General features: G+C 40.3%; 1 protein-coding gene across 2 annotated transcripts in view; it reads right to left on the minus strand.

Moving 5' to 3' along the window:
- PDK3 (pyruvate dehydrogenase kinase 3) overlaps positions 1-26,067 on the minus strand; it is a 61,757-nt gene that overhangs the window by 12,861 nt on the left and 22,829 nt on the right. For both annotated transcript variants that reach the window (XM_077343009.1, XM_077343011.1), the window contains exons 3-6: positions 25,769-25,840; positions 15,822-16,006; positions 13,445-13,534; positions 3,578-3,655 (exon numbers count right to left, since the gene is read on the minus strand). In XM_077343009.1, coding sequence (XP_077199124.1) covers positions 3,578-3,655; positions 13,445-13,534; positions 15,822-16,006; positions 25,769-25,840 — 425 coding nt within the window. The remainder of the gene's footprint in view (positions 1-3,577; positions 3,656-13,444; positions 13,535-15,821; positions 16,007-25,768; positions 25,841-26,067) is intronic.

The raw sequence follows: 26,067 nt of genomic DNA on the forward strand, positions 1-26,067 counted from the left end.
CTGAGTGAATTACTGTGACAAGGTCCTCCTGAGACAAGTAGGGAGCAAGTTGGTGGGCCTGGAGTAGATGGTAAAAGAGTCGTCGTCACCATGGACATATGTTTGCCCATAGAGACAAAAAAAAAAAATCAAGCCATGCTCCCAAATTCCTGACTGAGTCAACTATAGAAAGACAGAGCACATCAAGGGTCGGAAGTGGTGGCCACCCCAGTGGCCGGGGCTTTTCAAACCACATAATCTGTTTTAGATGGCTTTAGCTTTAACCAACTCTCACCTAGCCATTCCATCACTGCATCCAGACAGGAAGCTAAGGCTGGGAATTTTGCTACTGGTTGTTCCTTAAATAAGCAGTAGAGCTGGCATCATCTGAATATAGATGGCACCCCACTCCAAACCTCCTGACAATCTCCACCAGAGAGTGTGTGTACCCCCAGTGTCGACTAGGGTTGAGCGCTTCAGCAGCAAAAGCAGCCAGTACTGTGTGTGGGGGGGAGGGGAAGCTCTGGTGAAGGCGTGCCAGTCGGTGTGTGTGCGCCAACTGATGCGCCGGCACCGGCGCCTTCCCTTCCCTCTCCACGCTGCCACCCTGGCTGCTTCGGCGGCCAAAGCGCCCAAACCCTAGTGCTAACCCTAGATGAATGAGGAAAACCAGCTCAAGGCTATATTTCCAACACCAAGGGAGGTCAGGCAGTTGACCAGGACCAAATGGCCTACTGTGTCAGCAGACAGATCCAACAGGACCAGTAGTGCCATCCCACCTGCACCAAGGTGTAACTGGACATCATCAACCAGAGCTGACTCAATCCCAAACGCTGGCCAGAAGCCAGAATGGAAAGGATCAAGGGCAGATGTCTCATCCAGGAATTTCTGGAGCTCTTCAGCTACTGCTTGCTCAATCACCTTTCCCAGAAACAGAAGATTAGATACTGGGTGGCAATTAGCTAGGTCCCTGTCATCTAATGATGACTTTTTCAGAAGGAGTGTCACCACTGCCTCCTTGAGGGAGCTAGGAAAAGAGCCCTGGGAGACTGAGAGATTTATAATGTCTCCCAAGGCTCCTCCCAGCCACCAAAGTGGTGGTCAGTTTCCTAATAACTTTAAACAAGCGAGACATGATGCAGCAGATGCAATGAAGGCAGAAAACAATTTGCACTTATATGTAACTGTTGTTCATCAATGTCTTCCATGCAGACACATATTGGAACTGTGCCTTTGTGGGCCAGCTGCAGAGCATTTCTTTTCCTAGCCTAAAACCACCAAAGGGAATGCCCACCCTTGTTGGAGCCAGTCCATGTATGGGATTTCCTGACTAAGCACCGGATACTCTGGTGGCAGGCACCCACTTTCCTCATCTCCTGCACAGCTGCCATGACCTCCCACATAACTAATAATAAAAATCATATGAGAGACTACAGTGGGACAGAAGGGAAGAATTGTGTTTGCACAGAAGACACTGACAAACAACCATTACATTGTCCATCTTCAGTGCAGCCCCATAGTGGGACCATTAGCAAGCTACTCACCAGAGGAGGCAGGATGGAGCTCTCATTGGAAAACAGTATGAAGGATTGCCTTGCCAATATCAGCATCTCTTCTAGCCTGAAGGTACAAGGCTTTACAAATGTATCCTCTGTAGCCCAAGTTGCTGTTTGCAAATGTCCATCATAGGAACTTTTATGTGGAAGGCAGCTAAAAAACCCTGCTCTTGTGTAGCATGAGCAGTCATTTCTAGAGAAAATGCCTCCTTGTCATTGTATAACAAGAACAAATGGCAACAACAACTGACCTGGATGGTGATGGGGATGATGATTCTTACCCATTCTTAGGACCTCAAGAACAGTCAAAAAGTGCCTATCCTTCTAAAAGAACTTAGTCTTGTCAATGTAGAACAGGAAGACTCTCCAAATATGCAGTGATTCCCAAATGAGAGTCCACAGGAGCTCTGGAGGGGTTCTGCAGCTTATTCCCTCCTGCCTTAATAAGACTCAGCCACAAGCTAGGAAACCAACTGCTTCCATTGCCCCCCCCCCCTTCCAACATGAGTTCTCTCGTGATTTATGCTCCTGTATGCCTACTATGCCTTAAACCACCTCCTGTCTCTCCCACTCAGTCCTCCTTAAGCCTGCTTGTTAACGCAGGTGGTGATGTCAGGAGGCGTGACCAGCTGACATCACTTCCATGGCTGCCATAATTTTGGCACCACAGTCTCCCAAACAGTTCAGAGTTGGTCAATTGGTCTTGCCTCACCCTCCCAAAATACACAAAAATGTAAACCATGCAAGTTGAGAACAGCATACTAGAAGAGCTTCCTAACCCTGTGGCAGCAAAAAACAAACTGAGGGAAGGGGATGCCTATTGCTGGAGCATGTGATATTTGGGTGGGAAATCCTGCACACACGCTGGCTTCAGCAAGGTCATTTGTGCAGACACAGCCCAGTCTGTGCAGCCCAGTCTGTGCAGGCAGTCCCAATGTGCAGCTGCACCAAAGACAGAAGATGAAAAGTAACAGCAGTTTCCTGCCTTCATTGCCACTTCACAGGTTTTCAAGCAGTCTCTATAAAGCACTCTCATTGCTTCATCACCACTCTAACCATCTAAGCCCCCTTATACTATCCTTCGTTTGATCATATGTCAGGGCGCTCATGTAGTATAGGGGCAAAGAGGGTGTGTGGGTGGGAATGTGACGGGACTCTATCAATAGCCTCCTGAAGGCCCAAATTCTAGGCATCAGCGAATTCATTAACAGAGCTGCTGGAAGAAGCAAACAAACCCCGCAAAGCATTCTGGAATCCAGTTGGGTATCTATGAGTGCACATAAGCAAGTTAACCGCCCCTGTAGAGGGAGGAAGCAAATCTCAAACAACCTTCACAAGATAATGATCAGTCCATGGCACCAGTTCACAAAGAACTGCTGAATCCAGATCAATTCCTGCACAAAAAATCATTCCAGGATGTGGTTTGCTCTGTGCGTGGAGGTCAATACAACCTGGAAGAGTCCTAATGGCACCATGGCTGTCATAAAGTCTAAGGAGACACCATATAAGGCAGTGTTGGCATAGACACTGAAGTTCCCCCCAAACTTGTTTGAGGAAATGTAAGGCCCACATTGCCACTGGCTCAGCAGGGAGTCAGCTGGTAAGCTAGGTGGACGGTAAACCAGCAAGACTCCAACCATCTCTCTGGCACCCCACTCCAGGCCTACACATTCAATGCTGGCAATGTCTGGTGCAGGAAACCGTTTGCTTCCGTACTTAGCTCAGCTTACTGTAAAATAGCGAGCTTGGCAGGCTGTAGTGCATGCTAGGATACTCCCTGACTCAAAGAGGTATCTCAGTAACATCAGACTTAACTGGAGGTAATAAATAACTAATTATACTTCCAGAGGCTTCTGCTGTTAAACTATGTTAAACTATGTTCAAAAGAAAAGCAAGTCAGAAAGCAGAAATGGTGTATTCTGCAAAACTCTGGCCTTTGACTCAAAGCAAATTACTTATATAAAAATTTAAAAACTAATAGTATTGTACAAAACTTGAGATACTCAGTAGCAATGTTAAAAAACAACAAACTTTACTGTTACCGTTGAATTCTTCAATTTCCAAGTCCGGTGCCACCTGGTAATACTGCTCACACAACATTTTAGCAGTTGCAAAAGCATCTGGAAAAGTGGGGTAAAACAAACAAAGAATTATACAATTATATAATGCTATATTCTATATGTCAAGACCTGGGAGGCTATACACAGCTGAGACTATATCTAATAATAAATGGAGTGGCTCAAGCAAATCACAAAAGCAGCTAAACTATGCCACCTATATATAAGGTTTCTACATATCTAATGTTCTCCAGGAATAAAAGTATACAACTTTGTAGAAATGATGGAGGGGGAGAACTGGCTTAGAGGGAGATGTGAGTTTCAGAGGGTACACATAAATGTTTATTTCCTCTTCTCTCTCCTAGTTATTCCTTCTGGACACTCAACCTGTATTTCTCTATTTTAGACAACAACTGTGAAATTTTAAATCACTGTATTAAATGTCATCTATACAGCACAGTCATGGTGTCTCCTTTCTGAAAGAAACATTTAAACAGAAAGTTAATGGCACTAATTTTCATTCTTTTCTTCTAAGGTTGTGAACACCTCTGTAGAATTACCAGAACCATATCAATCACAGGGTATTTGTATTTTTTCATCCATTATAGAAGATATAATTCAAAAATAATGCTTAACTTTCAGATTTGCAGCTTAATCTACAAAAACAAATTGCATAAAAGAAGAAGTTATACTCTTGTGAGGAGTGGGCCTGCCCTCCAGGTCAGGCCCCTGCTCTGCACCTTCAGACCAACAATTATTTGATGTTCAAGGAGATTTCCCAGACCCAAGATAGATTCAATGAATTTATTGGAGCAGGTTTCTTAAGTACAATGACTGTCCCAAATTGTGGAGTAGAAGAAGAAAGAGAACTGTTGTGCTCTCTGTAAATTTATATTCCCAATCTGAGAGTCTCTCTCTCCCTCAGCATCCACTAGACCTGTTATGACAGTCTCTTCTCTCCCAGCTTCTGCCAGACCTGTTTCCACTGTCCTTCTTCATCTGGCAAATGGCCTGAGAGTCGTCCTTCCCCTCCTCAGAGGTGATTCCATCCTCTGTCCTATCTTCTGTGTTTGTGTAGAGTTCCCCCCATGGAGGGGAGTCCGGACAGCCATCCGGACAACTCTTTCAATTACCTAAAAATGACTAAACATTCTGGATTTCTGGGGAAATGGCAACCTATATGAAGCACTTTTAAAAGCTCCAGACATCACAGTACATGTGTATTTACACCAGAATACCGAGATTACATTCCTCTATCCCTACATCTCCCCTTAGGGCAGAGAACCAACTGATAGGTGAAGCCACGGGAGGGGCTTGAATTACTCAGATTCTACTTGGGTTCTGATAACACAAACATTTGCATAGTATAAAAAGCCATATTTAACTACAAAGGTCAACCCTTCCCATCTCTATCTTTTTCTTTTAAAATGTGTAAGATCTTGGCACATTTTCAAAGATCTTTCTTGGAATTATAACCTCTTTTGGAAGACTGATGGTTTTTCAGCTCCCCAGCAGCATCTGATCTCATTGTACGAGAACTCTTGAAAATATAGATTACAAAGAACATAGAATTCAGTGCTTAATTTGACTATTTTAAGAAAACAAGTTAAAACAAAGCGGAAACATCTATGATTCTATGATTTGATGCTGATTAAATAATCTATATCCCTACTTTCAAGCTATAGTTTATTTAACTGTATACATCTTTATCTTCTCTGTAGATTATTTTCTCTATGGATTATAAAATGGCCGCTTTCCCATCCCCTCCTTTATCTGGCGAGAGGTGTTTATGACTCTGATGTGAAGCAGCAATAAAAGAACAGGTCAGCATATTTGGTAAAAAGACCAGAAAAATAGCAGGATTTTTTATTATTTTTTTGGATTATTTTTTGGATCACCATCATCATCCTTTAATTTATATCCCGCCTCCCCCCGGAGGCTCAAGGCGGGTCACATAAAACCAATCTCCTTTTTTAGATTACTACAGAGGAATCAATACATTGGAAAATAAAAATACAGCTACCGGGCAAGCCCTCCCTCTTCCATTTTTTTAATTTACCAGCCTTTTCTGGGTGAAGCATGATGGACTAAGAGCCAACAAATTAAAAAATTATACACATATACACTTTTTTCTCTCCTTTTTCTTTTCCTTTCCCTAAGGGTTTTTTTCCCCATTAATTTTTAAAAAATATGATATCCAATAGTATTTTGTCTGTTTTTGTTTTCTACTTTTTATTTTCATCTTTTTTATTATGTAAACTTTTTCTCCCTGTCCTTCCATTCCCTCTTTCTAATTGTTTTTTTGTTTCCCTCCTCCCTTCTTTGGTAAGAGATCCAGAGGGAAGATATTTAATCAAAATTCAAGAAGTGTATGCTCGCAAAAATATATGCACCAAATAATGCCAAAGTCAAATTTTTAAATATTTTTTGAAACTATGCTAGAATTTCAAGATAAAGACATAGTGTTATTTTAGATCCAAAGAAAGATGGATCTAGACGTTTTTAATGTGGGAAACTACTGTAAAATGTATTTCAATATTTGGAAAAGCTGAAACTAGAAGTTCCTGGAGGAGCAAATATCCAAGATTTCAGATTTTTTTCCAACAGACATCAAAGTGAAAAATGATGCAGATGATGTAGTATTAACAATTTAGAATCCACAAAAATTGTTACAGTATGTAATGGAACATATTGAAGAATTTGGATCCTTTTCAGGATATAAAATTAATAATAAAAATGATAATGAACATCTTAATGCAAGGAGAAGATATTATAAGGAGTATGTGCATAATAACCACTGATCCTATAAGATATCTGGCTGACTGACTGAACAAAACTGTCATCTTTTAAAAAATAAGTATCAGAAAACCTGGAAACTGATTCAAGTAGATATGCCCAGATGGAAAAAATTAAAAATCTCATACCTAGATAGGATTGCAGCAATTAAAATAAACATGATACCAAATATTTTTAAATTTCAAATGTTACCTATATAGAAATAACCTATGTATAGAGAAAAAAGAACAATGACAGATAAACAATTTGATTTGGAACGACAAGAAACCAAGACTAATGTTTAAAGTACTTCAAAAAGAGAAAAGAAGAGAAGAGTGAGCAATTCCAAATATAAAACTATATTGTCATGTAGCAGTGATCTGGATTGCAGATTATTAAAAATTTAAGACACAGAATAGTAAAACTTGAATCAGGAGACCTAGAAGATAGTCTACCTAACTATTTATAAAGAAATAAACTAAAATGATTGTGATAAAAAGAAAAAAAATATAATTAGAGATGTATTTTTGGGAATATAGTTTACTTGCTGACTAAATCCCTCAGGTCCTGCCGTTATGTCTGCAATAGAAGCTTATCATGATAAGAATATGAGAAATAAAAGTGCTTTTTAAAATCTATGGCAATATGGTAAATGCTCATGAGAAATTCAAGTCCTGGCAAGATATTAGAGAAGAAGGAAATAATATTCAGTGGCTACTATATTACCTATCAGTTTCAAATTTAAAGAACATCATCAGCATGGAAGGTGGAGCTTTAAGAGAGGTGATTAAATTTGACCATCTGATTACAAAATATAAAGAACATTTATTACAACAGATATATAAGCTGTTACTTCACCTAGAAACTGAAGAACAAGTGAAAAAAGTATGTTTAAATTGATGCAGAATTTTGGAGAACCAATACTTATGCACCAATGGGAAAAGCTTTGGAAAAAATAAATTAAATTTTCAACCAGTCGTGCGTTGAGAAAATTGGCATAAAATGTTTTCCAGATGGTACATCAAAGAACATTGAAAAAGTTAACAAAAACTCTAAAGAAAAATGTAAACATATAGTTGAAACTAAGGTTGTGTGCGACAGCGTCCCAATCGGCCGTTCCAGGCCAATGCAGTCAGTACCGCTCCATGGGGGGGGAGGTACGGGCACCGGTGTGTCAGTCACACACACAGGCATGGAGCCCCATGCCTGTGTGTGCGCGCTGAGTTGCACACCGGTGCACACACCTCCCCTCCCCCCACGGTGCGGCGCTAGCTGCATCAGCCTGGAACGGCCAATTCGGATGCAGCCACGCACAATCCTAGTTGCAACATTTTATCATATGAGGTAACTTGTAAAAACAAAAGAATATTGGAAGGAACTTCATGGAAAGATGCAGAATATTCTGAAGTTCCTATGGAAGCTAAGAATATATTAGGAATATTGCCAAATAAATTACCAAAAGTATTGGACGAGATATTTGAATATATGGTAAATATAAGCATATAGAATCATCTATGCAGCAAGATAGAAATCTGATGTATGTCCAAGTTTAAAAGAATAGGAAAATAAACCTGCTGATTATACAGTAATGGCAAACTTAACAGCATGAGAAATAGATCAATTTTGAAAGTCAAGGAGAGCTTGTGTTTATTAGGAAAGCAGGAAATAAACTCTGAATGAAAAACAGCTTAAAAATTATAAAAAATGCATCATAAAGAATATAAATGTATTATATTGCAGCAGAATAAGAACAAGTCTTGAATATAAAAGTATAAGAAAAACAGATTTGTAAAAAAGAAGAAATAGATAACAGAATATGCCATAATGTTTAGAAATTTAAAATTGGGTTGAAGGGGCGGAGACATGGCACTTGGATAGCTCGAATACTTCGAGCTCCTGTTCCACTGAGGGTCAATCGCTGCTGTGATTGACAGAATCGGGTTTTGGGTACGCCAACCCACCCACCATCTACTCAGGAATTCCTTGTGAATCTCTGGGGCCTCTCTGTTTCGCAGAGAAATTAATATCCCATTGGAACGCAAGCTCAGTGTGCACAGGGTCCAGTAAGTGCCGTCCGCCATTTTAAAACTTTTTTCTTTTCTTTCAACTCTGCAATCTACAAAGCTCTTATTTTAATCTACAAAGCTAATTGGATACTTCCCTGCAAGACTTTCGACTCATCTCAACTCCGGAGTGAAAACATCTGGCAGACATCAGATCGAGCCTATAAACAGTGAGTGGGGTTTCCCCCGGCACCTTCTCCCCTGGAATAAACTCTCGGCGTGGAAAGCTGCTTTCTTTAATTTAAGCAAGCTAGAGTGACAGGAAGATAAGCGAATCTACTTTGATCCTCTACTACGATTTATTGCAAATGAATGCTGTGAACTGAGGGGAGGACATCTGCTAAATTCCAAGATATTAAAACATCAATCAATGCACAGAGATGCAAGTACTTTTCCGTTTCTCCTTTTCCCCCCGTCTCTGGCTCTGCTTGAAGCCACCTCAATATGAGGCAGGCTAATTCTCTTTTCTAAGTAGAAGAAGGACTTAAATTAACTCAAACTAATTAGTAACAGCTCTTACTGCATTTGTTTTGGTTTTCGGAGATAAGAGCCGTGGGTGGGAAGATCTCGCGAGAATTCTGTTCCAGTACGAGACATTGCTTTAATATCAAAACAGACTGTTGCTTTCTTTAGGACTCTGTAGGACCTCTACTGGTTATTTGCAAAATTGCCTAAGACTAACAAAATTCTAAGCCTAGAACATGTCTATGCTAAAAAAATTTGCTCATCTATTAGAGAAACAAACCCAAGATCTGAAAGAATTTACAGATGGCTTGCTTAAAAATATGCTCATGGAGTTCAAAGGCATCAATGATGAACCAATAACAGTGGCTGATGATAGCTCTAAACAAGGTGGAAAATTACCAGCAGAAGAGAAATTTGAAACTATGGAGATGGAAAAGGGGATGTCGGAGCCTTGCAGCCTAAAGGACACCCTACCTAAGAAGATATACAGCCACTCCAAAGCAACAGTACACAAGAACCTATCAAAAGATATATGGATCTGCTGTGAAAGCAATTGATTGAAAGGAGCTTCTTGGGGGAAAAAACTGTACTGATATTGGAGCCCAGGAGGTACAACTGTTTCAAGATTTACCGATGTATACTCCGAGGGAAAGACTACAACTGCACTTTCTAAACCAAAGGCTAACTGGACAGAACATAAGTCAATGGGAACAACAAGATGCAACAAGCCTCGATATGAGACCCCCTTAAGAAGCTTGGGGAACGGAAATGAGACACAGTGGTTGAAATTCTTTTCCTCCTTTTCCTCTTTTCCGTAGCCATATAGGCAATATAACTAGTTAAGAAGTTAATCTGGGGTCTAAGATCTTCTAAGTAAGCTGAATTTGTAGTATTAAATCTAACTTTGTAGTGTCTACCAGCCCAAAATTAAAGCTTAATTAAAAGGAGACACTTAATGGAATGGGTTTATACTACCATGTAAGTGTGGGGTCTTAGATTTCCTATGTTAGCTGAATTTGAATTATTTAACATATCTCTGTAGTGACTCTCAGCCTAAACTTAAAGCATAACTAAAAGGAGGCACCTAACTGAGAAGGTGTAAATGTAACTAACGAAGACTTTATTTTACTACACTTATATATATATATATTTTTTTTTCTTCTCGTACAACTAAGTAGGCTTTTATTTTTTCCTTTTTTCTTTTCCCTAGTGGAAATGTGGATGGCTCTAAGACCACGTTAAGTATAAATTGTTTATGATTGTTAAAATTATTAAAAACTATGCAAACAAATGTTGAAACGATGGTAACAAAGTAGACTTCTCTTTTTAAATGTGGTGCAAACGTGAAAAAGTTTATAAGCTTTGGGTAAAAGTCCATAATATTGTAGCCAGTCTTATAATCTGAAATGAAGAGAAGAGGGTTTTCAAGAACAATGGGGCCCTTATCTGATTTACCTAAGAAAATAAGTTAAAAGGGGATTGAAACGGGGTATCAAGTGTATTAAACGAAGAGCATAATCTTTTTCTTTCTGTATCAATAATGTAGATTACTTGCATTGTATTGTATTATCTTTAAATATTAAAAAGGGGATTGAAACGGGGAACTAAATGTATTAAATGAAGAGCATAACCTTTCTTTTTCTGTACTAACAAAAATTTACTAAATAAAAATTTTATATATAAAAAAAAGAAATTTAAAATTGGAAATTTAAAATTATAATGAAGAGGATTTGGGGGAGAAAACTTCTTTCCTGTTTTATATTTGATGGCATACAATGAATTTTAATTATTAAGTTTTCCTATGTAACTTCTCCCTCTTTTTTGTGTCTCTTTTATATACCTATCTTGTTTTCTAAAATAAAAAATATTTACTACAAAAAATTAAACAAATCACATTCTGCCCAGAGTGGAATATTACTTTTAATCTGCATATTTCTGATTCAAATATATTGGGTCAGATCTAGATCCTATAGTGGAACTAACAGAAGAAATGAGTGGTGGCAGATTGTTCTTGCCTTCCTCCTGCAGCTACTTGGCCAATGCTGGGGTCCCTCATGGCGATGCAATATAGATATCCATTGTAGACATGGGAAAACAGGTGAAGTGAATAGAAAACCTGGCCACAATATTTCTTAGGTAGAAAAGCAAAGCATTTGGATTGGTCAGAAAATTTAAGGAGAAATTTTCAGGCCCAAATTTAGAGAAAAAGAAAAAAAGCTGTGTTTTTTTATACCCTTTACTTTACTATCTGGAGTCCCAAGGCAGCTTATAAACACTTTTCCCTTTCTTTCCCCACAACAGACACCCTATGAGGCAGGTGGAGATAAGAGAAATCAAAGAGAACTGCTCTTTGAGAACAGCTCTAAAAGAAGTGTGGCTAGCCTAAAGTCATCCAGCTGGCTGCATGTGAAGGAGTGGAGAATCACACCTGGCTCTCCGGATTAGAGGTTGCTACTCTCAACTACTATACCAATTTAGATAAAATTTAGATAAATGGAACATTGTACACTGAATAACCATTGGGATCGACAATGGGTCAAAAACTACTTTTCCAACAGCAAGGTCTTGCAAGTCTAATAGTGATAGACACATTTGTCGCACCTTGGCAAATTGCACTCACTAAAAAGTTGTGCTACTATGGTCTCTCATATCAATTGTTTTTGTCTATTGGTTATGACAAGGCCATAGCTCTTGTTAAGACAAGAGTGATAGAAGAAGAGAGGCAACATGATCTCAACAATATCTAGGGCCCACTTTTTAGGAAAGATCTTCTAAACAGGAACACCCTGATGCAATATCTAAGAAAAGTGGTAAATCCTGAGCACAGGAGATCCTTTACCCTCCTTCATCACAATGCCCTACCCTCTGCGACTTGAGTGGGAAATATGATGGGACTCCCTTCTCAAGGATCAGCTCTGTATCTGCAACGAGGGTCAAATAGAGAACACAGAACACATCTTATTTGAGTGCAAGCTGAATAATCATATTTGCACAGGTGCATTAATACCAATGCTTATAGAATGTCCTCATGACCTGAGAAAGCATCTCCTGCAAATATTGCTATCAGAGACAGATAATTTTTTAACTAGCAAAGAAGCAAAATTTGCGTGGCCAGCTTTAAGAACTAGGAAAGATTGGGTCACTGATGTATAGCCACAATAGGTCTGCAGAACTTCTTATGTTTTTTGATTTATCATTTTTATTGTACGTCTCTTAATCTTGTCTTTTGTTTTATATTTTAACAGCTTTACTAGTTTCATTGCTTTTATGGCTCATTTTATCCTTGTAAAATAGTCAACGGAAGTTAATGCTTTTAAATGTTGACTTTTATGGTGGAGAAGTTTTAAGTTTTATTGTTGATGCATTTTTAACCTTTTAATTTATTACCTTCCCTTTTACAAACTGCTATTTTATAGCAGTGCATCTAAAATTCTGGTCTAAATGACCGTAAATAAAATCATTAATTCAACCATTGGGATCTTTTTCACAATTTGTGAGAGCAGAAATAAATATAATAAAATAATATGATAGTAAGTATTTTAAAGGCTCAGCATGTTTGAACAAGCAAATGTACATCTAAGCTTGTTTCCAGCACTCAATCAATGCTAATGCTGCACTTAAAAATGCAAGTGGTTAAGTTAGTTGCCTCATATCAATATATCATTTGTGACAGAAAGAAAAAATCAAAATAATTGTAGGAATGATGATTACATTGCTTGATGGCTTAACTGTGTTATATCTCCATCTAGTGACAAAAAAATTCAACACAATAAGGAATCTATCTGCCCTCACAATCAATGGGCTAAGCAATTTTTAATGTATTTTAATGTATCTTGTGAAATTATTCATATAAACTAAAAAATCATAACTTACAATGATTTTATGAAATTGTAGCCAGTAGACAACCAGTAAAAAGCATATATTTATGGTATTAAAGGAACTGAAAGAAGAACAAAAGCTCTACAAACATTAATAGTCGGCAGAATTGAAAGTGATCTCAAGTCGACTAGATTTTGCAAAACCTAACCAGTCTGGCTTCTGCTTAATAAAATTTCATTCTTCCCTTTGTCAGATTTAACAATAATGCATCAGTATTTTGTATAGCCACTAACTATTGGTAACACTAACCTGAGTTCCCATATTAACTAGACTTTGCAGAGGAGTTGCTTATCTTGTGATTAGCATTGATAATGGCTTGCATAGGTGGTTGTGGAAAATGCCATCAAGTTACAGATGACCTATGGCATTCTCATGGGGTTTTCAAGGAAAAAGTTGTTCAGAGGTGGTTTGTCATTGCCTGGTAGTGCATCATGACCCTGGTATTTCTTGGTGGTATCCCGTCCAAATACTAGTAAGGACCAACCTTGTTTAGCTTCTGAGATCTGACGAGATTGGGGTAGCCTGGGCATGGCTTGTGCTCACAAAGACATAATGCTAAGCCAAAGTTTGGACAACATGGCTTTACTCCTGGTGACAGTCCAGAAATTACATATTTGTGTGTGTGTGTGTACTGATTTGAAGTACAAAAGCATTTTATATTTATCCTTACCTTCTACTACATCAGCCACATTACAAGTAGGATCAATACTTCCAATATGTTTGGGATGAGCAGGATTAGTAACCCCACCAAAAAGCAGTGCTATGGAAATAAAGGCAGAAATTAATGTAAGTAGTATTACTTTTTAAACAGCAAAAGGTAATTAGTACTAATAGCATGTATAGGTAAAATGTGGCTTTTTCAAAATCCTTTCATAAGATCAAAAAGCTATAGGAGCAATGAATATTAAGACAAAAATTCTTTCTTATTTTTTGCACTGTTCTATTGGTTTGCAACACTTTCTTCAATTTGCAGAGCCATTTCAACAACTATACGTAAGTGTCTTCTTTCTCTTAATGATGGGTTAGATTCAAATAATCACTTTCACTAAATAAGGAAACCCATGCAACAAGCTTTATTTAGTGAAAATTGATCAGGTACCATACAGCGAAAGTAATGATGCCAAGACATCATAGAACCAATGTGATTTGGCTACACTGTGATATCTGTGAGACCAAATTGTGCCATACTGTCCTCATTCAACTCTAATTCAACTCTAATTACACCAAAATTCAAAAGGGCAGCCCACATAAAGTAATCTAATGTGGATAGACACAAGATGGAAATTCAGGTTGGTGTTTTATGGCTCTGCCACACTGTTCTGCAGTGGCTTCACTGGTGCAGGGCACCAAAAAACAGGGGATACTAGCACAGGTGTTTAAAGAACATCATGCTAAAGGTTCTGGTAAAAAAGCCTGCCTGGCCTCAACCAGAAAAAGTGAGGATGGGCTTGGAAGCGTGAAAAAATTTAGCGCTTTGCAATTCAGCTGGCATTATGTTTTTTAATTGATATGCAGAAATTCTCCAAATGTCATCAAATCTGTTTCCATTTGGAAGCTTTGCGCAAGCTCAGCAAAATATTCTAGCTAGCCACGCGGCCTTCATCAGATCATGCCAATTCACGTTGATCTACAAATCCTGCCTGGGCTTTCAACCTCCCTCTATTCCTTTTGGATATATGATAGGTGATAAGAAGGGCATCACACCTTTGGCACTACTGGCCCCCTATAATATGCTATTCTACAGTTCTTCCTTGTCAGTCTGGATACGCTCAACCACCCCTAGTTTCCTTCATTCTCTTAAATGTACACCAAATCTCACCAAGAGTAAGAAAGTCCAATTTGCAGATTTTATATGAATAATGAACATTTTGTACGGAAAGAGTTAACAATCATTCAGCAACAAGGAAAATATTAACTGGTTGGAGAATAAACCAAAAAGTGAATGATTTGCACAGGATAAATTCAGGAGTTGAGGTCAAAAGTATGATATGACCTGTATGATCAGTAAAAGCCACTTCTTTGGCAGTAAGAAGCAGTTTCTTTTGTGCATTTGTTAATTAGGTTGAAATCTAATACAGTCACAGTGACAAAATAACACAGACCAAGTTTCTTTTAACTGATGTAGCTACGCTTGATTTTTACTACCTGCTGAGGACTGATTTGACACCCAGCTCCTGGAGACTGCCATGTGTGGCACTACTCTCTGCTGAATGCCAAGTTGCAGCAGCAGTTACATGCTAAACTGAGCAGAGACATCAGTTGAAGCAGCTTTTTGTGACTCTGCAAGGTAGTAGCTTCAGAAAGCCCAACATAGACTTCTTTCATTAGTTATCAATACTTTCTCCTGTTCAGTTGCTTTCTGAAGCAACTGGTTCCTGAACTCCTATCTCCATCACTCTGCCTCCCACAACAGCAGCTGGGGGAAAAATCTTCAGAGAAAGTCTGCCATTCATTTCTGTTGGTCCAGCATCACCTGCTCACTTTGCAACATAGAATCTCAGACCCTTCTCTTCTACTGTTTCTGCCACTTTGCACTTCAACTGTGTCCTTTCAGAATCTATCAATTACATTTTAACTCTGCCATTCTTTCAAAGAACTCAGTGGCATACATAGTTTTCTTCTCTTCATGTAATCCTCATACAACCCTGCAAGATGAGTTAGCCTAAGAAAGTGTGGCCAACATCACCCAGTGAGTATGATAGTAGAGCAGCCCTAATCTCTAATGACACCACCACAGCATCTATCCCGTAAGCAGAATAAGCTCCCAATGCAAGAAAACATGCATAGACAAGGTGAATGCTGCTAAGTGACAAATGTTGATCCAAACAGTCTGTCTGATTACTCTGCCAACCTTTTGTATCGTACTTGAAAAGGAAGGAGATATGCAAGTAAAAGAATCTCTGTACAATTTTAAACATATCTTTTAAACACATATCATAACAGAATTTGTTCTGCTGTAGCAAAATCCATGCCAGTGCTGTTTTCTTCTATTTATAAGCAACAACTCTAATGGACACTCAATGGTAAACTAAAAAGTAATTACTTACTGTGCTGATTAATAAGCATGCGGAAGGAGATGCGGTTGGTGTAGAACCTATCTAGAAAATACTGAATATTACTGCTCACAAAAGGGTCAAAACCATATTTTTCCTTGTATTCAATCACTCCTTGGGCCATAGTAGGAACAACATCATTGTGCCGATTCCGGACTTTAATTAAGACATCTAAGAAACTGAAGAAAAGGTTATTGGTAACAAAAGTATCTCCATGTTAGATTGCAATTTTATTTCTTAATTTATTATAAATATATGCTGCCACTCCAAAGAAGAGAATCCCACATTTAGAATTTAAAATATCAATTCACAATACAGGTTTGTGCCCTTAAAGTACAAAGTACCCTTAAAGTACCTCCACTCAGCACCTCCACTTAGTAACCTTAAAGGAAAACTACAATCAAAGACTTTGTTGGTCAATATTTGAATATTGATCCCTCTCTTTTCTATAAATCAGGGTCATCTCTCATCTTCCAACCCCTTGAAGTCCTTATTTTCTTGCCTTGATATTCCTCTCCAAATCCTTCTTGCTAAAGCCTCATGCTCCTCTGGGTGTGTCACTTTCTTAGGCTCTCTACACATTTTCCCCTTAAGCTTTCTGCCTGCCTTGCCCATTTCTAGATCTGAGCAGTTCAGCCAACAGCAACCGGAGACTGTCTGCCACAGTTCTCTGTGAATCCTGATCAGGTCAGCCAGTCACTACCACCATAACATTCTTTAGTGCAACACACATGCTAGGAAATGGACTGTGTTCACAAAATGTCAATCTAAATAGTGAAGCTACTTGAATACTTAATTAGCATTTTATGTGTATTTTGAATCACTGCAAAAGTTTTGCACCCAGGCATATTAGAGCACTAAATAACATTTAATCACAGTTCAGTCTGGGGCTTTCAGCATTCCTCACCTGGCAGAAGACAGCTGTTTCAAAATTAACAATCTGACCAAATATCAACAGTGTAAAAGGGGCTTTCCACTGCTGCATGATGGAAGATATTTCCCCAGTGGAGCAGTGTTTTCCCATCCCCCATCCCTGCAGCACCCCACTGCATCTCCCAAAATACTGCTCCTGGAAAAAAGTGGACCCACTGTATAGGGATGAAAGGAGAAGGGTGGTAGAAAGTGACTTGGACTCAACCCAAGGCACCTATGAAATCAATAATATACTTTATGGGCTGGATTCTAAAGAATAAAAGCAAATCCTTTTAAACCAAATAAGTTAATATAAGGCACACCCATTAGCATACCAAATAACTTAGCCTTTATTTGCCAGCTCATTTGTTGTTCATAGTACTGAAAATATGTGATCAGAAAGTTTTTTGCTTCCTTCAAGAAACAAAATTATTCAAAATCAAAAACTGCACAATTTTTAAAATGAAATATACACATTGCTATATCCATTTTTCTAAGCAAAAAGTAGTCCTTTGTATTTCTATTTTGAAAGTCCACTTTGGCAGCAATCATCCTCATTTCCAATAATAAGTTTTATGCATTCTGTTAAGAATAGTAAATATTGGACACAAAAGAAAAATAGTGCTTAAATTTATATCCTTCCTTTTTCACTGCCATTAATAATGCAAATTCTCCATACATTTTATGTTTTATATATCTGATGATGAGATGATGTCAGGAAGTTATTCTAGCTCATAGAACTGCTGAGAAATATAACATTTTCCATGAAGTAATAAAATCAGATCAATTTCCCTTGTACCTTACTGGCACTTCTCTAACATACATTTCTGATTGTGAAAGAGTGCTCCTCTTTTAAAGGCACCTTACTTGCCATTTTCCTGTCTAATCAGCAATGCTTTAAGCACTGTTGCAAATACTTCACATGGTTTTCAAATGATCCGTTACTCTAAAAATAATAAGTGAGAAATATGAACGGTAACAACCTAATCCCAAACCTCAAAACCTTCAAATTGCACAAGGAGGGTTTTTAACCTATTCACCTGCCTTGCTGATTGGACAAGCACTCCTTCTTGAAAATTATTTTAATGCCTAAAGCTTCAGCTAGATTAGATCCTGGTGATTCTATGAGGATCTAAGAGTTAAGGCCAAGAGAAGTCTGTTGCTTTACTTCATAGTTTCCAGCGAGGAAATTATCTTTTAGAATGTGAGATATAAATATTAAAGGACATACACATACTCTCTCTTTTCACTATCATTCATCTATCCATCCATCCGGTAAATTTTTAATGTATATTATAACAAAGTGGTTTGTGAAGCTGGGATATAATCTGTGGTATACTAACTTCATAAAGTTGCTCATTAGATCCTTTTCATTAGTTAGCTAATAATATGTATTATAGTATGAGATAGTTGCCATGCTTGCCATGAAAATTGGAAATACCTCTTTAACTGATCTTTAAATCAGTTTTACATCTTAAACAAGGAACAAGTAATAATGTTGCTTTTTAAAAAAAACTTTGTTACTAGGGCAGGTGGCAACATCCTCCTTCCAGCTCTGGAGGCCTTATATTCTTTAAATCAGGCTTTCCCCTTTAAATCAGGCTTCAAATCAGCGGTTTCTTGATGGTTCTGGAAGAGTTTTCCTAATGAGTGGGAGTTAATTAATCTTTAATATTTATTGAACATTTATTGGGCAACATGACCTGCCCCCCCCAAATGACCAATGATGGGCCTAGAGGAGGTGGGAAGGGGAGGGGCCCCAGGTTACAGCTATGCTTCTCAACAAGTTCTGTGCAATCGCACCACTTATGGGGTTTCTCAAAGTCTGAAGAACGTTCCAGAGTTTCTCAACAATAAAAAAAATTGAGAAAGTTTGCTTTAAGTTATTGCTAGATTTTAAAAGGACGTTACAGAAGGCAGTATTTTAGAAGAAGAAACACAAACTCAGAAAGCTAAATATTCTCCATTTTCCTAGATGATTTGGAATCAGAACTCTATGGTAGAAGACACCAAAATGGAATTTTTGTTCACTTACATTGAACTACCATCTTGGTGGTTCTAGACTAGAGCAATCTCCACTAATGGGAAGAAGGTCCTCATTGAAAGGAGCTGGAGTTGCTAGGCGTTTTTGCCGGCTCCAGATGAAGAAGGGCTTCTCCCACAAATATCCAGACCTCTCCAGAAGCAATCCACCACCAAACCTTAGAAAACTCACTAGAAAGCTCTGAATAGCCATTATGAAACCAAACTTGGAAAAAAAGCAAGAGAGACATAGCAACAGCCTATCCTCTATTGCACCCTTATAAATCCAGGCAACTAATAGCTGAGATAGATCTGGTGCTGTTTGGGGTAGAAGTTCCCATATGTATAGTGCATGGAAGAACCAATTTAAACTCTATTCTGTACCCTAACTATAGATAATACCCATCTGTCAGAAGGTGCTGCTCAGGCTGCATAAAACTGTGCCAACCTGTTCCCAAACTTACCTGGGGCTGGAAACGTTTCTAGTTAGAAAGCAGGTTACTGGAATGAGGTTACCTCTCTAGGAAGAGGCTGATTTTGTGTAAATCTAGGTCAGTTAGCACCCTTGTGTTTCTGATATCCCTTGGGGAGAAAAAGAGTCTAGAAGTAGGATACTAGTTTCCAGAGGGTTAGTATAATGGTAATCTCTCTGATAAGGGTGCCAGATGTGCCATCCAAACAACCTCTGCTTGAACTGTCTGTGGGATCCCCAGTGATTTGACTCAAAATTTTATCTCTTGGCTTGTTTTCAGCACGGGTGGTCTCTTTCAAGAGACTATGCCATACAGATCATCATTCCAGAGGTCCTCAGTAGGGGAAGTTGGAGAGGACTCATCCACCCTTTCATTCAGACTCGGATTTGATGTAGTATCAGATCTATCACACTCAATATTAGCATCATCTCTAACTATCAGGAATAGGAGAAAACAGGGTTGCACTTACTTGTAACTGCTGTTCATCGAGTGGTCTTCTGTGCAGTCACACATGGGTTCTTCGAAGATCGCAGGCCTGCCACGGAGAATTAACTAGCCAGCTCAAAGCAAAAAAAAAAAGGTCTCCCAAGAGTGCTCACCCCTCCCCTCACAGAGTGACTTTCCCGCCCAAAGTCACGTGATGTGGGAGGAGTTAGCACTCTCCCCTCAGTCCTTTCCCCTTGCCACTCAGCGGGGTATCAATAAGTAGCGGCCCAGCGGGGATGGAGGGAGGGTTGTGTGAACCCTGTTTTCATCTTCGTGGTTTCTGTGCAGTCCCACATGGGAGATTAACAAGATGATACAGCAATGGAGTTGGGGTGGGCTATTAGCAGATTATTGATCTTAACACCGCTTTTCCCACTGCTGCATCTTTTCCAGAGTCAACGTCAATGGAGTAGTGGCGTATGAAGGTGCCAGGCGTTGACCATGTCGCTGCTCTGCAAATGTCACGCATCAGAAGGTTAGCAGCAAACGCTGCAGATGATGCCTGTGCCCTTGTGGAGTGTGCTTTAATTCCGAACGGACAGTCTAAGCCAGAAGCCTTGTATGCCAGAGAAATTGTTTGTACAATCCATCTTGAAATCGTTTGTGCAGATGCAGCTTTACCTTTTCTCGCACCCTGGAAACAGACAAAAAGAGACTTATCTTGTCTAAAGTCTTTGGTTCTGTCCAAATAAAAAAGTATGGCTCTGCGAATGTCAAGTGTATGCATTTGTGTTTCAAAGTGAGAGGTGGGTTGTGGAAAAAACACCGGGAGGACCAAAGATTGTCCCAAGTGGAACTTGGAAACCACCTTTGGAAGAAAAGAGACACTAGGACGTAGTATAATTTTGTCAGGAAAAATGTGTAAAAATGGAGGCTCAGAGAATAGTGCCGCGAATTCCCCCATTCTACGTGCTGAAGTTATTGCAACCAAATATGCAACTTTGAATGACAAAAAAGACAAATCCGATTTGGCCAGATTCAAAAGGCTTATGAGTTAAACGAGATAAGACAAGGGATAGACTCCATTGTGGGATTACAGGAACATTAGGTGAGAACACATTCTTTAAACCCTTCAAAAACTTTGTAGTTAAAGGATGAGCAAAAACAGTTTTACCGTCGACCATTTCATGAGAAGCGGAAATAGCTGCTAGGTGCACTTTGATAGAAGAATTGGATAGTCCTCTATCTTTTAATTTAACTAAATAAAAAAAAAAGATAGGTAAAGGACAGGAGTTTGCAACCTTATTAGACTCTACCGCCCATTTCACAAAATTGTGCCACTTAGCAGCGTAGGAGCGGTGAGTGGAAGGCCTGTGGGCGGCTTCCAAAATCTGTTCTACTCTCAAGTCTTCTACAAACCTACCCTCCAGGCTGTCAGGTGGAGGGGTTGGGGGTTTGGAAGCAGGTGCTCTCCCCAAGTTAGGAGATCTGCTTGGTTCGGCAGGTGAAGATACCTCCCTTTGGCCAATCGGAAGAGAGTGGGGAACCATGTCTTTTGTATCCAAAAAGGCGTGACACAGATGCATTGAGTGTCGTCTGCTACTAATTTGGTCACCATCCTGTTTATTAATCCGAATGGAGGGAAGGCATAAAAAAGGGATCCCTTCCAACAGTGGAGGAAGGCATCTCCCAGTGAGGTCGGATCTATTCCTCCCCTGGAATAAAACTGAGTGCACTTTGTGTTTTGATGAGTCGCAAACAAATCCACAGTTGGTTGACCCCAGTGATGAAAAATGGGGTTTATACAGGATGGGTTGAGAGACCACTCCTAAACCATGTTTACATCTCTGCTCAATGCATCTGCCCATGTGTTCAGTGACCCGGCAATGTGAATGGCAGACAAGGTTGTTCGACTGAACACAGCCCAGTCCCAAATTTTTGTCGCTTCTCGGCATAGTCTTTTGGACTTGGTGCCTCCCTGTTTTTTATGTAAAAAACTGCTGCCATATTGTCTGACGTGTTTTTCCGTAAACAGGTCTGAAAAGAAAGAGCATGTCTTATGGTAGTGTGAAGTGTTTCCAACTGCTGACTGCATGTGGTTTACAGATTGACAAAAACCACAGCTGCAAGGGTCTCATTTTTAGTCTAGCAAATGGTGTAACAGCAGTGGTGGATGACATATGTCCTAACAATGCCTGTATTTCGTGAACAGACCTGGATCTGACTTTGGTAGATTTTAATGCCAAGGCTGAAATCTTATCAACCCTCGCTGGGGGTAGGTATACCATTCCGTTCTCACCATCCAGCCATGCACCAATGAACTCTAAGGCACGCTTTGGAGTAAGAATGGATTTCTTGTAATTCACATTAAAACCCAAGGTATGTAATAGCTTGAGAGAGGTAGACACAGAAGTTGAAAGGTCTTCTGCTGAGTGTCCAACTAAAAGCCAGTCATCAAGATACGGATAAACCTGAATACCCAGCTTCCTGAGGTATGCTATTACCATGTTAGTGACTTTAGTGTATAAGTTTTTTGATAAAAGATGAATCAATTCAGCGAGGTACAGCATACGAAAACGTTTGACCTCGATAAAAACATTCAGTGCCCGTAGGTCTAGAATAGGTTGTTTCCCTCCATCCCTCATGTCTACAAGGAAGTATTTGGAGTAAAACCCTTGCGTGGTGGGCGCAGGACCCAAACACTGCACTGCTCCTTTGTCTATAAGATCAGCCACCTCTGACAGAATGTCAGGTGAACGTGAATCCCAATGGGTGCATGGAGTATTAAAGTCGGGAACACTCAGGAACTCCAAATAATAACCATTCTTTATTATAGAAAGAACCCAAGCATTTGGTGTAATACTATACCAACCATGTAAATTGCCAAAAAGCCCGCCAACTGTGACGGATTGCTGTGGCAGTCATTGTAATTGGGTCTGTCGGACCCTATTATCCCTGTCAGACCCATTCTGATGGTTACGTCCCCCACCTCTCCTACGGTTCTGCTGAAAACGGGGAGAAGGGGAGAATTCTTGGGGTGCAGAATCAAATTGCCTGAAAGGCCTGAATGATCGAGGGCGATAAAATGGGCGACCCCATTGTTTAGGTTTTGATTGACCAGACGAGGAAGCCCCTATCCCTAAGGATCTTGCCTGTAAGCGATATTTTCTCATTTTTTCGAGAACCTCATCAGTTTTACTGCTAAACAGGTCTTCTCCCTCAAACGGAAGGTCCTCCAGGGCAGATTTAATATCTGTGGAGTCAAATTTTTTAACCATGAGTGTCTGTGCATTACTACGGCTGTACCCATGATTCTCCCCAAGCAATCTACTGAGTGCCTTGCCGTTTTGACCTGTTGCTTTGCCAGATCTTTACCTTCTGTGACCAAATCCTGTTCAAACGACTTTTGGCCCTCGGGAAGCCCTGCCAAAAAGGGTTCTAATTTCTCCCATTGTACCGCTTGATACCGACTCATTAGAGTCTGCATGTTAGAAACTCTAACTCCCATGGTGGAAGAAGAGTATATTTTTCTCCCAAAAGCATCCATCCGTCTTCCCTCTTTATCAAGAGGAGCGGAATGTCAGGTTTGCCTTTTCCAGAGAGCACTGCCGAAAAAACGGATGATGCTTTAGGATGATTAAATAAAAACGAACAGCCCTCATCCTGCACCTTGTATAGATGCTCAATCTTTTTGGCAGATGGGGAGGCTGAGGCAGGATTCTGCCAAGCCCGATCAAGAACCTCTGCGACCCCTCTAATTAAGGGAAGGGCCACAGGACCACCCTCTGCAGAATATAGAAACTCCATAAAGGGGTCTTCAGACTTCTCCATGTTCACCCTGTACTGGAGACTTAATGCATTAGCCATCCTTATGACTTGTTGGGCATATGGCTTGTTGTCATCAGTTGGAGACCTGGATACAGAGTCTCCAACCACATCAGACGGTGAAGGTAAGATCACATCATCAGCCTCAGACAAGGAATCATAAACAGAATCAATGTCAACTGTTCTTTCAGACCTCCGTTGTCGACGTCGGCTGTCATCGACAACGGGAAGGGTCGGGGCTAAAGTCACTGCCGGCAACAGAGACCTTCGCTGTCGATGATGCTCCTCGCCGTCGAAGGATTCTCTCATCGATAACGGGGCCGGAGATGGAGAACGACGATGACAGCGATGCCCGACCGAAGCAGGAGGGAGCTCCCTCATCGACGTCGGAGCGTCCTTACCCCAGCGGCGCCAAGAAGCTGGAACCGGCACTGGGACCCAGGATTCGGTGAATGACTCCGACAACAATAATCTTCGGCGGCGTCTCGACTGCACCTCCTCATTGTCATCAGACGAAGGTAAGCACTGGCGGCTCAGGGTCGGCGGCGAGCATTGAACATTGCTGGAAGACGGACCCCACCTCCTTGACGACGGACGCCGACCTACAACGTCGACCACTAGGTGGCATGGCAGATTGACGCTGAGAGGCTGACCTCGGACGCGACACTGGACCAGAGCCCTGATCAGCGATTAATGGCTCATCCACGAGAGGGGGCACCACTCTCGGCGTCGACGAATCATGCGGTGGCGAAACACTGGAAGCTCGAGCTATCGTCGCCGGTGTAGGCTCTTGGCCTTGTGAACGGCCTCTCGATGCCGGTTGCGTCGGCGATGGTGAGGGAGAAATCACCCTTCTGGATTTCTTCTTAGAAATAGAAGGGAAACGTCCTCAAGAGGGAACCACAGCCCTTTTCTTCTTCTTTTTAAGCGGTTCAGAAGAATCCCTTTATTTCTCTGCCACCTCAATGCTAGAGGGGGGAACTCCAGAAGTAGAAGGCCCAGGTGCCTCAGAAGGCCTGAGAGATTTCTCCCATAAAGCAGCCTTTAATCTTCTTGCCCTCTCATCCCTGGTTTTGGGTGTGAGTCTTTTACATGAGGGGCAGTTAGAAGTCAGGTGCCCCTCACCCAGGCATAAGAGGCAAGAGGAGTGGATATCTGATTGTGCCATCTTGGCACCACACTCCCCGCACTTTTTAAACAGTGCCATTATATAAGAATATTGAAAATCAAAATATTTTTCTCACAGAAATTCCTGAGGGAAAATCGAAGAGCAAATTGGCTAGGATCCTTCCTCCGCAGCGGCAAAGAAAGGACTGAGGGGAGAGTGCTAACTCCTCCCACATCACGTGACTTTGGGTGGGAAAGTCACTCTGTGAGGGGAGGGATGAGCACTCTTGGGAGACCTTTTTTTGCTTTGAGCTGGCTAGTTAATTTTCCGTGGCAGGCCTGCGATCTTCGCAGAACCCATGTGAGACTGCACAGAAACCACCAAGATGAACAAGGCCTACAGAAGACAATAGCTGAAGATGGGTACAAATACACCCAATGAGGATAGAATACATTTATCTTCCTGGTTTGAGCAAAATTATCAACCCACTCAAGTATGGGTATGAAGGCCATAGCATTGAAGCTTGCAATTGTGGCCATGGAACCATAGCTATCTATTTGGATTCATGTGGAATTTGACCTGCCAGAAAGTGCACACCCACTTCCTCATCCAAAATTGAAACTGAAGGAGACCTCAGAACAAGTGAAGGGATTCTGGTTTTCTCCTGTAGCAATGGAGTGGGCTCAGGAATCTGGACAGGAATGCACAGTTGACTTACACATCCTTATCTTTAGACTTGGTCTTCACCCTCTTGGCAGAGGTTTGGACAAATCATGATTGACTGGAGATTGAGATACAGCCTGGAATTACAATGACATGGATCTGGGCAATGGAGCTGACCATGTTGACTCTAAGAACACTGATGATCATGTGACAGTGAGAGCATCAAGCCACCTTCAGGCTGCACTATACAACCTCTAACACACTCATTGTATGGACAAACTAACTGTCTCTCAGAGCCTACATATCAAAAGGATGCATCAGTCAATGCCACTGTACCAGTGTGATAATGGCAAGTGAACTTGTGCATGGATTTCCAAGTTGCTGCTTTGCACACAACTTCTGGATAGGAATATGTGTTATCCCCTAAGAAAATGAGTTGTAACTCCCACTGTGGGTTTCAATTCATTAATACATTGTTTCCACAACTTAAACTGTAAAAAAAAATAACTTACTTATCTAGAACATGTGGATCTTCAGGGCTTTTGTTTTCATATTCTAAAAGCTCAAGAAAACTCTGCATATACCTGAAATACATAGGAATAGAACACTTTACAAAGAACAAGGAGAAGCCACAGAACAACAGAAGAATTTTCCAAATAAGCAACATAAGAGATTTTGTTTGTCCTTTAAGTAAAATTGCCCTGAAAATATGGAGTTCGTGAAATCTGAAAATAATATGAGTTAGAGTTGTATCCTCAGAGCAACAATTATCTGATGTGGATTGCTTACAGCTGCAGAAGAACCAAAGTAT

Source organism: Paroedura picta, chromosome 6, assembly GCF_049243985.1.
Source record: "Paroedura picta isolate Pp20150507F chromosome 6, Ppicta_v3.0, whole genome shotgun sequence".
In the NCBI taxonomy this organism is placed as follows: domain Eukaryota; kingdom Metazoa; phylum Chordata; class Lepidosauria; order Squamata; family Gekkonidae; genus Paroedura; species Paroedura picta.